The 16,854-nt window shown below is 41.2% G+C and overlaps 1 protein-coding gene across 1 annotated transcript in view; it reads left to right on the top strand.

Annotated features, from left to right (window-relative positions):
* Window positions 1–16,854, top strand: part of SYCP2L (synaptonemal complex protein 2 like) — a 1,791,741-nt gene that overhangs the window by 819,130 nt on the left and 955,757 nt on the right. Inside the window, exon 20 of the mRNA XM_086966882.1 lies at window positions 6,559–6,623. Within this exon, the coding sequence (XP_086823008.1) occupies window positions 6,559–6,623 (65 nt within the window). The remainder of the gene's footprint in view (window positions 1–6,558; window positions 6,624–16,854) is intronic.

Raw genomic sequence — 16,854 nt, forward strand, 5'->3', positions numbered from 1 at the left:
GTTAAGAGGAGGTATCTCAGCAATCCAGAGAACCTCTGTATATTGAGCCGTCATAAAAAGTATATATGCTGTACGTTTAAAAGTGAGTACTGCAACTATTACTGCACTGTTTTACTCATTAAAGTATTCTTGAAATATATCCCACACTGTGATAAAGTCTTTGCCAAATATGGTTCTAAGGTGCTGTGAGACTTTCCCAGTGCTGTTCTATGATTTGCACTGAGAGTATTGTCTGGTCTAAGACAGTCTACTGCATCTTGTTTAAATAGCAGCTGCAACTTGTCTGTGTGTTGGAAGTAACCGATCTTTATATGTCGTGCTATTTCGGACTAGGACCTAGATACCTTACAAAGAAACTGGAATGGAATACCCCGGTCCGGCAGCTAAGATAAGCATGGGCGAATTTTGCGAATCTGGCGTTCGCAAATTTGCGTATTTGCGAACTCGCAATCCGCGAATTCTTACGAATTTGCAGATTTTTTTTTTGTGTTCACAAGGGTTTCTGCCAGTTCGCGAGGGTTTTGTACCAGTTCGCAATTGCGAACTTACTTGTCGGCTCGCAACAGTCGCGACTGTTGTTTCTACGTCTGGTTCATCATCACAGGTTCACAGCACCCTCTGTTTCACCACTGTCACCCTGTTTCACCCATGCCACCCTCTGGTACTTCAATGCCACCCTCTGGTTCATCACTGTAGATTATGGGGGGGAAAAGCAAGCACACATGCCCTGCTTCACCTGACATGAATTAATTTGGGGTTGATTTATTAATGTGTCACTGTTTTAAAATTCCAGTCTGGCACCTGCTTCCTTATCTGTAATTTGCTTTCTGTTGCAGTGCAATTTTTTTTCCCAGGACCTTTGTGGCCTACTTGTAGCTATTGTATGAGCCTGCTGTGAGGGTCAGAGCAGGGTCATAGAATTGTTGCAACTAGCAACTGAACTCTTGAGGGGCCCCAGTCAGGAAGCACTACAGGGAATGGTTACTAATGATGAGTTTGAACTTTATCACCTGCTGAGTGCTTTCAGTTTTGCAAAACTCATTTTTTCTGCAGAACAGCAACTGTAATGCCACAAACAAACTTACTTGTGAAAGTTGATTTCTAATCCAAAAGTGATCCAAAGAAATTCAAAAGGCCTCAAATCCAAAAAAGTGCAGGCAAATGTCAACCTGAGGAATTATTCTGATAAAAATCATCATTTTCACAAGGTCTATGCTTCTTGCTGGTGGATTTCTTGTGCAGAATTGCAAATTTTGTAATTTCGCGAGTGCAAGATTGTTGCTGCCCGCCGCACCTACATGTTCGCAATTGCGAACTCTCGCGAATCGTCGCCAAACTCCCGCGGGATCCCGCAGCAAGATCCAAAATGGCGCAGCACTCGCAAAATATCGAGAAAAACAACTCGGCAAACGCTGAATGACGGTAAGTGAACGCCGCACGCCGCAATATTGTATCACCAAGAAAAAAAATCCGCTGCGTGCGAATTTGCGGATTTTCGGTAAATTCGCGAGAGTTCGCGGATTGAGAATTTACCAAAAATCCGCAAAATCCGCGAGCGGAACGGATTTTCCGCCCATGCTTAGCTAAGATCCAGTGGCCAAAAGCTCCTTCAAACTCGGAAAATTAAAAAGGTCAAGATGGGAGGCCGCGCTTTCTCCTATCTGGCCCCTAAATACTGGAATGCTTTGCTAGAAGACCTGCTGGCCTGTCCTACCTTCACTGAGTACTGCATTATGGCGCCTGCTTACCCGGCGCCGAGAGATTCCCTGGGGGATGATTCGTGCGCCATATAAATGATAAAATAAAATAAATATTTGGACGCTGTTAATTTAATTGAGTCCCTTTGTAGTATGGGACAGGCCAGCCTTCTCAACAGACTTGCTAATTCTGCACAGCTTATAAGTTCTTTTCTTTTCAACATGTTCTCTATGAGAAAATAATAGATTTTGCACCAATATATTTCACTTATATCCTAATTCAACACACAAAAATGGTTTAACAGAAGATACGGTTCTTAGGAAAGTGTATTTCCTGCACTATTGTGCGTAAATGAAGCTACACCAAGTGTAACGTTGCGTAAAAAAGAATTCTGCATACTTTTTCCAGCACAGATTTTACACGAATATGCAACTTGCATTGATAGCACTCCACAAGACATGATGAAAATTAATTCGATAAATTGTAAGTTACGTTTTGTAGAGGAAAGCCAAGAATCTAATTGAATGACAAAAAGTAGGAACCATTCAAACCTTTTTGGGTTTAAAATATTCCTACTTCAAGTCTATATGTACACATTTTATTCTTTCACATGACTATAACTGCTTACCTGAGCCAACAATGTACACTCCATTCATAACCGCATTAATTTATCCAGTTATTCTGCATGCCCATTGTCAATTTACTCAGTCACTCAGATGTCATGCTGACCATACTGTTATCGGATTTCTAGTGAGAGAGATGTAGGGATGTCTGCCATCAGCAAGCACATGGCTAAGACATGTAGGACTTGGGGCGAGACCACCTAAAGCCATTATATACATTTAGAGCCATTGGGAGACATACTAAAGCCATCTGTGCATAGCCAATGAATACTACAACCAGTAAATAGTGGAATCTCATAGATGGTAGTTAGATTAAGTCCTGCAAAATAAAATGTGAATGCAAAGTAAATAAGAAACTGCACTCTTTCAACCCTTTTCAATCTACACAGATTAACTCTTTGATCATATTAGAAAATTACAGACAAACTTTAAGAACATGCAGGCAGGACCTATCTTTAGTAGAATACTGTTTTCTGCTGCTGAAGAGTAGTTATCCGTCTTTGTCAGGATAATGAAATTCAACTGAGCTATATATAAAAATAAAAAAGACATTTCCTTTAAATCCTTTTTTTCATATGGGTATTGGCCATCTTCTATTTTGCTCTATCTAGAAATGAATCAATTGTAATTCGATGGATTGTTGGTGAAAAATAAGTCCACTTTTTAACAATGATTTTGCTAAAGATACACACCAGTCAGTTGCTTTTTGAGTAGCACAATATTCATTTACCCTGACAGAAGTTCCAGTGTTGAGTCACACATATATAACCCATACCACACTTCCACGACATGCTCTCCTAAGACTGTTATACGCTCAAATCGTATCTGTACTGTTGGTTCTGCCACTACAGCATTTTTGTGGTAGGCGGCATATTAGTGACTGCTTGTAGAACATTATGGGTTGCAATGACTTAACTATGCCCTCCATGGCCCATTCTAGTCATGGTTTCCTGAAGCGTGGGGTTCCTTAGAACATTTTCGCAAGAGCTGATTTTCTTTTCCAGTGTAGCCCTGATTTGAAGCTAGTTGATTGGGTAGCAGATGTGATGCCTAGGTTCATGCTGCCGACTGCTGCTCTGTTATCTGCATGGTAAATGTCTTAGCAATACTGTTTGTTCAACATACAAAGTTCATATTTGATGTTTGATTCTCAAAGAAACCCTTTATTTTCTTCCCGGCTTAACTACTGTTACAAACATTGAAATGAAAGTGTGTTGAGTTGCCACGAAGTTCAGAAGGTACTTTTCATCCGTATACAGCAGATATAGCGCTACACACCTCCTTTAACTTGTCAATCAGTTCATTGATGCTACGGGTCAAACGAAGAACTGTGGTCCTTTTAGGCTTTGACTCAGTCTGTCTCTTTGGATAGTCACAATTCCCCAAGATTATTCCCAATAAATCAATGTAGGGCATGCAAGACCTTTATGAAACAAGTGTTAAAGTCCTAATAATATAGGTATTTATAGATAATGTGGAATGCTGGTTTCCTAAAGTGATTTGTAGGGAGAAGGCACTTACGGTCCATATATTCTAATGATGCTGTATTGAATTAATATTAGAAAGCGTGTAAGTACCCCCTTGAGGGCAGGGCCCCGCCCCTCACTGTGAGTAACCAAAATTGCTAGATGTGGGGATATTTGCATCCTAATAAAGTAATGCCAGGACATATATGTTCTCAAAAGTTCCTTCAATGTATCGAACATTAGAAGTACTAGTCATCCCATTCACAAGATTTTTTTTTCAAGAGTAGGTAAGAGATTCACTGTAAGTTACAATGATTTAACATTGTTCCTCATATGAGAGAAATAACAGCCAACACATGTTCCGCCTCACAGGTCTGGGGCTTTTTCAAGGCTAGAGTGCAACATTTAGCTCAGTAGGTTGCTCATTAGCCATCAGTCGGTTCTGAGTAAAATGTATTGATACCTCTCAGTAAACCAAAGTAGTCTGGGCAAAAACTGTAGCTGTCCTGTCTGGGAAAGTACAGTTTGGGACCCATTATTGCAGTTATTACATCCTCTGTTGCCGAAGTCACTTGCATATCCGGAGCAATGGGTCTTATGTGGTCTGTTAAGTGTCTCAGAGCTTTTTGGCAAGGCATCAAAACCTTTTAGGAATGTTAGGACACAGTACTCCTGCTAACCAGTGCAAAAGTACTAGTGCATCCTCTTCCAAACATGGTAAAATTGCTATAACCCTAATTGGCACATTTAATTTACTTATAAGCCCTAGTAAATGGTATTCAATTTACACAGGGCCTGTAAACGAATTGCTACCAGTGGGCTGCAGCACTCGTGCCACCCACTGATGTAGCACTATAAAACATGTCTAGGCCTGACACTGCAGCATGTAGTGCAGTGTTCAAACTGACATTTTGACCTAGGGAAATAAGCCTTTAGCCACCCTAAACCTTTCATTTTTAATTTATTATAAGTCACCCCTTAGGTATGCCTTGCTGTTTAAAAGGTAGGACATGTACATTTCATGTTTTACATGTGCTGGCAGTAATTCACTACAGCAAGCCTAGCGCTCCCATAGACTAAAGCTTTGTTATTCGTATTACATTCAATAAGATATAACTTCTGTTTGGGAACAGCTAGAGAAGCTTTATGACATAATTCGAATAGTAACTTAAAATCCTCTTTAATGGGAAAGTCTGATTTTAACTTACTATTTGAAAATGCCATGTTTAGAAAGTTGGAATTTTCCTGTGTAAACCAAACATGCTTTTCTGCCAGTGTCACATGGCTTGTAATGGCTCCCCTGTATTATAGTGTGTATTCATCTCAAAGAAAACAGACATGGGACGAAAGGTCCTTGAGTGTGGGGAGTGATGGTATTCTGCTGAGCAGGATGGCCAGGGGTTTGTACCAAGCTCCTTCCTGAGCTTCAAAGGGTAGCCTGATGGATATACCCAGCCTGTTCCTGTCACTGGCAAATGAAGCTCACACATAGGCCTGCCTGCCCTTTGCTTCACTAGCAAGGTTGAAGACAGACCCAGAGAAAAGGGAAGAACTTACTAGAACCAGTTTAGAGTTTGACAAACTGAGTGTCCCTCACCCACAGGCTGGCACTGGGAATAAAAGTGGTAGCCCCAGAACCTTTCAGAACCCTCTTGGACCTGAGAAGATTCAGAAAGACTACCCTGCTGACTGAAGAAGGAAGACTGGACTGACCAGCCTTGAACCCAGAAGTGACTTCAATGGGCAGTTGGCTGACCTCCTCTTTGAGCTATAGGGATGCAACAAGCTTCCTGAGGCCTTTCCTGCATTCCAGCTGACCAGACCCCATTGGACCTGACCTTGTCCCCTTTCTCCTTGCTTGCCTCCATGAGGGTGAGTCCTGAAGCCCCCCACCCCACCTGAAAGTACTGTCCTCAACGTCCTGGACCCTTGGCTGGAATCAGAGTGTACTCTTCCCTACACAACTGAATATTTCACTGGATCTCACGCAGGGTTTTGTATCGCAGCACCTAGCATCTCCTAATCGGTGGCTTCACGGATTCAATCCAGAACAATGCAAGTGCCTCTCATTGAAGCACCTCACAGCTCCCGAAGGGCAGCTTAACCACATCTGCTGCAGAATGATGCATGGGCCCTGTATCGCAGTACCATGTATCTTGTGATCAACAGCAACACCGACCCGGTGCAGTGTAATGCAGAGCCTTTAATTACAGCGCCCCACATCCCCTGCTCCAAGGACAACTCCCCGGTAGTCACACCCGATGGGCACTCCTCAGTCAGTCTGGATTCGTGACTTTGCCCTGTCTTCGTGAGACCAGATACCCGCAATTGGTGCTTTGTGCCTTTTAGCCACTATTTATACACTTTTTTTAACACATACCTTTGGTTCTACTGATTGCATTTTTGTCATTTTGCTGTCAGTTTGTTTGATAAAACATTCTCTATTTTTCTAATTTGGTTTGGGATTATTCCTGTGTTTTCTGTTTATTACTGTTTAAGTGCTGCATAAATAGTTTACACATTGACTCTAAATTAAGCCTGACTGCTTTGTTCCAGGGAACCAGAGGTTTAGGCACATGTTTATTTAGTGATCTCTGTGGTTCAACCTGAAACGAATTGTCATTGTTCTTTGAAATGGATTCTCTCCCTTTCCAACAAATAATCCAATTTCTTACAACTGAGTTTTATTCGCTGCTCTGATTTATAAAAAACCTACAACATTTAGCTTGACTCCTTCAATGCATAACCAAATATATTTCCATTTCTTACAGACTGGTATTTCTGACAGGACAAAAAAGAAGAAAAACAATTTGGAGAAACAGGCAGAAAATGCAAAGTAAAGTATTAAAGTTTCTATCTTTATTTCTTAGCCTGATCCAAGGAAGCAGTTCAACATTTTTAAAGAAGGCTAATTGTCTATAATCCATTTTCTTCTGTGCAGAACATCTGTTTTAAAATGTATTGCTTTGTCTAAATTAGGTTCTAAAGTCTGGGTGTTCTAGTAAGTGCAAGCTATTAGAACTTCCACATTTCTTCTCTTATCCTCTCACCCTCCTCCTCCTGTCTGTGCTACTGATTTCCTTTCCTCCACCATCTGGCATAATAAATACCTCTTAATCCGAGGCAAACCTATTTTCTGGAAATCCTGGAGAGCCAAGGGTTTGCTTTGGATTTCACAATTGTTTGCACAATCCACTTTCTTACCTTTTCATGCCCTCCGCTCCACTTTTGGCTTATCCCTCTCTTCTGCTCCCCAATATCTCCTCCTCAAAGAATCGGTTATGGAGATCTATAATAAACTCCCCAAATCACACCCCTCTCCATCTTCCCCTGACCCTACTACTCAACTCCATTCTACTTTACTCACTCTACCTAAAGCTTCTGTCCTATACAAACTCCTCCACACACTCACTCATCCCAGACTTAAAAGTACAGTGGAGGAAGACTGGGAAAATGATCTTTCCTTATCTTGGCCAACCTCATTATGGGATAAGATCTGGACGAAGGTTCGTAAAACCTCCAGATCTGCTTCTCTGACGCAAACTATATTCTTTATTTATAATCGTTTACTGCATACTCCTTCCGCCCTTCACAAACGTTTCCCTATTACACCAGACACATGTTGGTCATGCTCTTCCCCTAATGCTACTTTGTTTCACATGCTGTTTCTTTGCAAAAAGGTACATGCCTTCTGGTTGCAAGTTTGGGCTCAAATTAATCAATCAATTAATCAAGGCATTTATAGAGCGCACTACTTACCCGGAGGGTCTTAAGGCGCTAAATTAATGTTATCTTCTCCACTAGCATTCCATTTTCACATGCACAAATCTTTTTGGGAAGCCTCGCCCCTTGTTGGGATCAGCTAGACCTAAATGTTCGTATTGTTGACTTATTATTAGCAGTTGCTTTTCAACAAATTACTGTTAACTGGAAGTCTGCGTCCAGCATCACTTTCAAAGCTTGGTGGTATAATGTTTGCCACAACCACAGACTTGATAATGCTTTTGTTTTTCCTGCACAGTTGGCAGCTAAATGTACTGAGTTATGGCTTCCTATTACGTTATATTTGGATAATTGTAAAACCCGTTCCTTCCGTCCACGACCTGATCAGCAGGAGGTTTCTAAACCTCCTTGATTCCCTTTCCATTCCCTCATGTTCAGCTAAACTGTTTTACTGCACAACTCTAATTGCATTTGTTTCCATTATTCATATATTATAATATTTACTTTTTTCCTATTGATACCCATGATTAATCCATTATGTTCTATATTGTTAATACTGTATTGCATTGTTTCCTTCCTTCTTCTCAATTAATCATCATCTGCTTCCCTTTTCCTTCTTTTGTTTTTCCCCGCATTATTATGTTCCTCTTTTGAACTATTATCTTGTATTTTCTTTAATAAACTTATTTTGAACTTAAAAGAACTTCCATATTTATATAGTGTGCAAAGGCATACATATGTAAGATCTGTCAAAACAAATGTTATTTTCTGGAAGATAACTTTTCTGTGGTTGGTGTTACTACAACAGGTTAGTCCAAAAACAATTAGCAGATCACTAGTGTCTTCATAGGTTTACTGGATTGTTGGTCCCCTTACCTCTCTGTCGTTACATTACCATGTCTGGGCGATTATGGATTTTATTAGAATTTCGACTTCTAACTCTGAGTGCGAACTACTATTTTTACTGCACATGCCTGCCCACTTGACTAGCCATAATTCCCCACAACACCAATAACAGATCAAATTTCTTCCGGTCTCCATCTGGATACTGGCTGTGCCTGCAACGTTGTTGATCACAAATAGACAATTGGTAGTAGCAATCCTTAAAGGGAAAAAACAGCAGTATAATTGTTAACTAATATAAGTGTGAGTATTATTCCACATTATGAAATATATGGGTGCTTAGAAAACTGGGAGCGCCTACTACCAAACGGTGCTATCAGCAAGTTACAGGAACATGCACATTAACATCTCTAGAAACAGTTACTCATCACAAAGAATTCCCCAAAAGCATATATCCCATGTATATATGTCCTGACAATATATATTAAAGTTCTTAAGTCTGCTGGCGAGTATATCATATTCAGATCGTATGTAGGTTATCAAGGACCATCCACGAATCCTATCTATTGAAAAAATTTATTTATTCATGTGTGACTAATTCCCAGCAGTTATTGAAGCCAACACGTGTTTCGTCTGTACACATCAGTATTCAGAATTTTTCAAGGCAGAATGGATGAACGTAAACCAGTGTTCCACGACGCAACACGTCCTTCTTGTTAATAGTGTTCAAGAATACACTGCTAGTCATATAATTCCTGGAATAGCTGGCAAGTCCACCGCTATATCCGTATTGAAGTCCTAATAGTGCTGATGATTGTTGTAGCAAATGCACCAACACTCAGGAGCCCCCAACGTAGGCCAGTAGTGCCCCATGTGATTTTATGAACAACGTCTCTCTGGCGATAAAGCGAAATACCCCTTTGTTGCCGGTCTGGGCCAAACCCTGATAAGTTTGTACCCTCTCACACCAGAGTGATTGAAAGACACACCGTTCATGTGCTTTCCTGTTCCACACAGAAGACTTCGGTTTCGCATTATCGCCAGAGAGAAGTTGTTCATTAAATTACGTGGGGCACTACTGCCTAAGTTGGGGGCTCCTGAGTGTTGGTGCATTTGCTACAACAATCATCAGCACTAATATGACTACATTACGGATATAGTGGTGGACTTTCCAGATATTCCAGGAATTATATGATTAGCATTGTATACTTGGACACTACTAACAAGAAGGACCCGATATGTACAGACAAAACACGTGTTGGCTTCAATAACTGCTGGGAATTTGTCATACATGAATAAATGAGTTTTTTCAATAGATATGATTTGTGGATGGTCCTTGAAAGCCTACATATGATCTGAATAGGATATACTCACCTGCTGACTTAAGAACTTTAATACATTTTGTCAGGACATATATACATGGTATATATGCTTTTGGGAAATTCTTTGTGACTAGCAAGAGTGTGCTACAACTGTGCTTCTAGAAAAGTTGTTGATCACAAGGATCCTACAACCCGCTGTTGTTGCCTTTCTTGCCTTATCCATAAGGCAGGTTTTTTTAGAGGGGGCGGGGAGTATCCTCAGCAGAGTATGTAAGGAGAGTGACTAGAGTGGATTATCCTGCTCTCATTTTTCCTATTGCCCTTTGGAGGGCTATGACATTGACTCTCCTAATAGAGGTAAGATTGATTATGGTCTGGCAAGGATGTCTGTGAATGAGACCTACATAAAAGGTAAAATGTTGACAAGGTAAAACACATGACAAATATTGCAACAACCCCAGTGATATAGCCATCACTAAATATTGTGCTATTTTGAAGCAATTGTCTCATCTCTTACTTTTATTGATACTAATTTCAACCCCTCTGACTGAAATGTATTTTTTCTGCCACCTATACTTTTTACATTACTTTGTTTTCTATACATACCTAACTTTAAAACTTGGAATGTTGTTTACACTTGATGGCACACTGGTATTTACACCATAAATGCTTGGTGAAATCATTTAATATATTTTCCCATTAGTCGTATGGCCCTTTGTGAGTCAACTTGATGCACTGTAAGTAAGCATCAGAAATAAAGTTCCAGTTTGTGACAACAATGTGATTGCACAATAAGGACCAAGGATCAATAAATTGGAATACATGAGTTTGTTTTTTATGAATCCATAGTGTGGCATGTTTCAGCCTGAAAATGATATTGCTGTACTTTAAATAATAATAAAAGGAGATACAGAATAGTAACGCCCACAACATAAATCAAACAGATGGCCACAATAAGGTGTTCCATAAATAAACTTCCCTTTTCTAGTTAAACAAGCATTGGCATAGCCAATAGGTCTCGACTTTGGGACCTTATAAGTGTTTAGCCATGCAACAGTTCATGTTGTTGCACCAAGGATATTGTGCTAGATAACTAAACACTTATAAGGTCCCAAAGGCGAGACCTATTGGCTATGCCAATGCTTGTTCGCATTTGAGTGTGATTAGAGAGGATTGGGCTAAGCCGTTTATGGCCGTTCCATCTAGAATTTGATGGCCTGTGGTGTTGAAAGCTCTGCTAGATAACAAGGGTATGAGAAGACCGGAATGGGCACTAGTGAACGGTATGACATGAAATTCCGAATGTCAGCACCATAAAATGTTTGATTTGAGATATGGATGTCGTTTGAGAACAAATGTGTTATTTTCTTGAAAGTTAAAAGCAACCAATTACTGCGTTGTAAATAGAGACACAAGTTTTCTATTTTTACTGTAAATGCTTCCCTCTCTTTATTTTAAAAATCACAAAGTAGAGGTTAAGGGTCTGATTTACAAAGGGACTTACGTGTAGTAAAGTTAGGAATGTGTAGTCTCTGCACTCGGGCAGCATCTTTGTCTGGCGCACTGGAGAGAGTGCAGTGCGGATATTCTGCCATGAGTGAAGAGACTCGGCACATTGGAGGTTGCCAGTAGGTAGCTATAGTTAGAACCCATTTTCCATAGGAAATGCACAACATTCTATTTGTAATACCTTGGGCGCCGGTTGACTAATATTTGCGAAATTTTCAAAATTCATGGCCCGCTCCGGTCCGCTCCTATTCTGAAAGTCTCGGGAGGATTCGTCAAGCGGGGGCCGAGAAAAAATTGGGGTCCCAAAACGTGTTTTTCCCATGCAATTTCCCTTCGGAACCTCTAATCGCAGCTGCAGCCCAAACTGCTGAACGGAATTACACCAAATTTGGCAAAGAGGTAGCCCTTGGTTCAGGATCGTGCCGTTTGGTTAAATGGTGTTAATCCGTTCAATAGTTCCTGAGCACCCTGTCGTGCACGAGCTGTATGCTAATTGGCTGTCAACACTCCAAACCAGGAAGTGTTGACAGCCATCTTGTGCCTCGGTAGAACGAGGCACAAGAAAGTAGTGGAAAAAAAAGTTGAAAAACATGCAAAGGGGGCAGGGTAGAAACACACGGACTCCCTAGGCCTGCTCAGGGGGTCCCACAAGGACACCCAAAGCCAAAACAAAAATCGCACTATGCATGGGGGAGTTGCACATTCCGCAGCGGGAAAAAGAAAACGAAGCGCGGGTTCCCATGCTTCATTTTTAATTGGCCCCCGGGGGGGCCAAGTCCTGGGGGCAATATGCATATCCCCGGGGACTGCCACCCCCTGGGGCTTAGCTGAAATAGGTGGGGGGCTCTGAGCCCCCCAGCCCCTGGGACCGCCACCCCCTGGGTTTTAGAAATCATGGGTGGGGGGGCTCAAAGACCCCCCCAAGCCCCGGGGACCGCCACCCCCCGGGGCTTATATAAAACATTTGCGGGAGACTCACGCCCCCCCCCCCCCCCCGTAGCCCTGGGCTTCTTTTTCATTTTATTTAAACACAGAACTCTGTGTGGGGGGTTTGAACCCCCTCTCACGCCCGGGGACCGCCACCTCCCTGGGGCTCTAAATATTAAAATGTGGGGGTCCGTGACGGACCCCCAAGCTCTGAGTATCACCATCTCCCCGGGGCTTTGAAGATGTTGGGAAGGGGGCCGCTCGGCCCCCCTCCTAGAGCCTTGTCATGGCCCTGGGGACCGCCAACCCCCAGGGCCGGCTCCTGTAGTGTCCCGGGGTGCCCACCCCTGGGACATTGCTGTTTGCAATGACAGGATGGGAGCCTCGCAGCTCCCACCCTGTCATTGCAAACTGCTTTGCTTCATTGAAGCCAGAGCAGGGAAACCTACTCTCGCTTCAATGAAGCAAAGCAGATTGCTTTTCCACATGGGGAGCAGCATGTTAGCTGCTCCCCATGTGGAAAAGCAATGCCGGCTCCCGCAGGAGGCGGGGAGCCGGCTGGGACTGTGGGGGGTCTTTGTCTATTATCCATGGAACTTTGACGGAGAGAATACGCAGCTATGCGCACTTGCGTCTAGTTTTTTAACATTGAGTGGTTTTTTACATTGTTTACATTCCACTAGCATTTACAGTCACATTATATTTGGGTGTGTCCTAAAGTGCAGGGGCTTTCACTACGAAGCATATAGTCCTATCAATTGGTACGCACATTAGACGCGCTATTTGCAGCCTAACTGCTGTATTTACAACACATGCCAGTTTTTTCCCCCTCTCTGGATGGTGGACTGATCTGACGGTAACATAGTCAATAGTATTCTATGTTTTAATCCACATGCTGCTATGCGCATCTGCAAGCAATCTTCCTGTTTAAATATTTGTTTGTTGCAGCATGGGTTGGTGATTACATATATCATCTGTACACAGGTCATTTAGATATGTCTATTGAGATTAGTCATCTTATGGAGGCATGCAATTGGTGCACACATCAGACGCGTTTATTTGAATTTAGTTACTGTATCGTTTGTTCGTGCATATTTACCATTCCAAGATGGCTGCCATATACCAAGGGAATATGCTGTCCTATGTTTGTCTATGACTGGACTTGTAAAATGTTATCAGTGTTTGTTTTTCTTGCACATTCACACATGATCAAGGCTGTCGAAGAAACCCGGTGTGTGAATTAAACTTGGATATTTACATTGTGTCCTGCCTGGATTTTTCCTGAGAGTTTACGAAACTGACTTTTTGCTTTATATTTTTATATATATATATATATATATATATATATATATATTACCTACTGGCGATAGCCAGTAGGTATATATAGTTAGGATTTTTTCTCTATGGGACTTTTGAAAATTCTATGCCTAATAACTTTGGCGTTTGTGGACGGAATTGGCTGAAATTTTCAGGAAAATGGCACATTTTGTTTCTGAGCAGCTCCTGGAAATTTGGGGGGGGGTTCGTCAAGGGGGGGCCGTGAAAAAAGGGGGGTCCCAAAACGCGTTTTTCCCATGTTAATTTCCATAGGGCGGTTGGACTCACTTTTAGCCCGAACGGCTGAATGGATTTCCACGAAACTTGGCAAAATTGTAGGGACTGTTAGCCCGATGTGCCTTTGCTAGGTCTCAATATATGTGCTTCAGTGGATTTTGAGAAATTAACGTTTAAATCAAGATATATATCTGTAACAGCGCTCCGGGCAGCTATCCGGTTAGCGAACCTTTCGCGTAACGGAACTTTGCGATGAGAAGCTGATTGGCCCTCCGGTGTCTGTCAACATTCTAAACAGTCCGGAGCGGCCGCCATCTTGTCTCTCGGTAGGATCGAGAGACAAGAGGAGGCCAAAACAAAGGGGGAAATTACCATAAGGGGGCATAGTAGATCCTCGTTGACCCCCTAGGTTTTATGTGGAGGTTTTAAAAGGGCCCAGGAGGGTCAAAAAAATTTTTTTTTTTTTTTGCGTGGTAAGCGCCAAGTTCGCGAACCGGAAAGCGTTCTGGGCAGCGTACTATAAGGATAAAAGAATGATAGACTTTGCTAGTACTGTATGTTAATTATTTGTTGTTTTTGTTGTTTTTTTTTGTTTTCTTTATTTTAAATTTTTATTTTTTATTTTGATTGTGTGTCATAATTCATTAAACTTTTAACATTCAATAAACATATAAAAATACATAATGTGTGAAACAATTTTTGAATTAAGAAATTAAAATTTATTTTTCATTTTGTTTTTCAAAATTTAAAAGAAAATCTAAAAAATCGTGATCATTTTTTTCTTCATTTTTTAGTAGAAAATCTACTGCATCTATGCATTGGACAAGTTCATTATTTATTGTGTCGTCGTAGAAATCCATGTCATCTTGTGTCTCAATTTTTTCTTCTGTTTCAGTTTTCATGTTGTTTTGTTGTTCTTCCATTTTCAATTCTGAAAAATGAATTTTTAAAAAATATATCAGTACAGAAAGGGCATTGTTGGGTTTCAGTACAGATTGGCAGTTTGGTTATTTATATAGTGTTTTTTTCACAAAGAAAGGTGTTGCCTGCAATTAAGGTCTATTGCAGGGGGCCCCCTCCTTGGGCCTCCCATGGATGGTGTCAGGAGGTATAGGGGAGCGAGAAGGAGACGCTCCCTCAATTGCAAGGAGACCATTCACAGGCACTGAGGGGGCCCATTGTCCAGCATTTTTGCGCCCCCACAGTTTTAACTTTTAGACCACAATCAATTCTCACACCTATGAAGGTGTGAGATATGTGTGTGGATTTAAAGTTAAAACTGTGGGGGCGTCAAAATGCTGGACAATGGGGCCCCCTCAGTGCTTGTGAATGGTCTCCTTGCAAGATGCCACTTATGTAAATTGGAGGGGGCTTTGCGCACGTTCCTTTTTAGACTATGGTCTTGTAAATTCTTGGAATGGCTCTGCCATAACTAAAACAGAGTAGTCTATTTTTTTCTATAAGTATTACAGAGTGATAGAATATAATTCTCAGAAAATGTTTTTCTAATTAGGTTTCAGTACAGAACATACTTAAGTTTTATAAATAATATCTTACCTTTTAAATATAAGTTGAAGTTATCAGTTGATTTTTTGTTGTGCACTTCACGAAGTAGCAGTCAAAATGGCTGTGTTTCCTTCTCTTCCTTTATATATATTCAGGTATATAACCAATCAAATGTCAGGTAACAAAAGTAGAAAATGAAAGTAACATTTTCATTGGTTGTCAATTCCAACACTTCAGATGTGTTTTGTGAAGTAATTTACCTCACGGTACTTAGAGAGGTCTACAGGCTAAATGGCTAAATGAAATTTCAATCAAATTTGTGAAAATGAAAGGGATTTTTATGTAGTATGAGCTAATCTATATTTGGTGAGAGTGTCTCTAGTCGTTTTTCTGTAAATTACTTTCCCACCTTTTTTTAGGACCGCTTCCCGGAAAGCGGCTCGGTTAGCGAACCTTAAGCGTCACGGGAGTCCACCATTTTGTGTTTCGGTCGCATTAAGATACAAGATGGAGGGCAAATAATGTTTAGAATGGGTAGAAGGGGTCATGGTAGACTTATCTTGACCCCCTAGGTTTTCTGAGCGTGGCTGAGGAGGCTTATATGTGCGGAAAAAAAAGGTTAGCTTTCGGTTAGCGAACCGGGTAGCGCTCCGGGGAGCGAATTTTGTGGAAAATTAGTGAAAAAAGTTAGAGGAAAATAATAATTGTGAGTGATCAGATGTAGGGTAGCTCTGAGAAGAGCTTTTGGGTTTATGGTACATTTAGGTACTTATAAGTAGGTACCAATGCACAGTCTTAAATTCAGAATGAAAATTCTGTTGCCCTCATCTGAGAAGTGAACTCCATCTCCTCTGTAGATATCTTGCATGTAGTAACGCAAGTTATTGTTGTACAGAGAGCCCATTCCATGGTCTCTCATGTAAGCTGAAACAGATTTGTTTACATGCTTCCTCGCTTTCTCAATTTGTGGACAAAATTGGTTGGACCACCTCCATTTCTGTCTTTGGCATATATTGGAATATACCAAGGCAGTTTGAGGAAAAAGTGCCATTAATTGCTCAAAGGTGTCCTTTAAAAGCATTTCCAGACCTACCCCTGTCAAAGTGCCCAAATCATTACCTCCACAGTGCACTATTAACAGGTCAGGTTTTGGCAAATGCATAAAGGTTTTCACCAATGGTATCAATTGGTGACATTTTAATCCTCTTTGGCCCAACCACTTAATTTCCACATCTTGTAAATTGAGGTTAGGTAAATTTCTGCTCTCAGCATACCTTTGAGCCCAGTGGATGTAACTATGTCCAACAATCCAGACGTTAAACATGGTGGGTGAAGGTTGTTCTGCAGTCAGATGAAGTGTGGTAATGAAAGGGCAGTTGAAACAGTAGGAGTTTCTAAAGAAAAAAAACTGTGGATTTACAATGCTAATGATTCATTAGCAGTGATTGGTGCATTTCCATTTCTGAAAACAGAAAGTTAGGGTGCATGGATGTGTTCTTTGAAAGATGTAATTTGAATGGTCAAGGAAGAAACATTTAATGAAAGATTGCACTGGATACGCAGGTGCACTGAGAGTTCAGAGTTCAATTGAAACATTGTTGTGTGAATTTGCAAACATGAGAGGTCTTCCAGGAGGTGGTTGCTATGGAAACAAGGCAGACAGGGCAGAGGGGGGAAGGGTTT

Source organism: Lissotriton vulgaris, chromosome 4_1 (assembly GCF_964263255.1).
Source record: "Lissotriton vulgaris chromosome 4_1, aLisVul1.2, whole genome shotgun sequence".
Lineage (NCBI taxonomy): Eukaryota > Metazoa > Chordata > Amphibia > Caudata > Salamandridae > Lissotriton > Lissotriton vulgaris.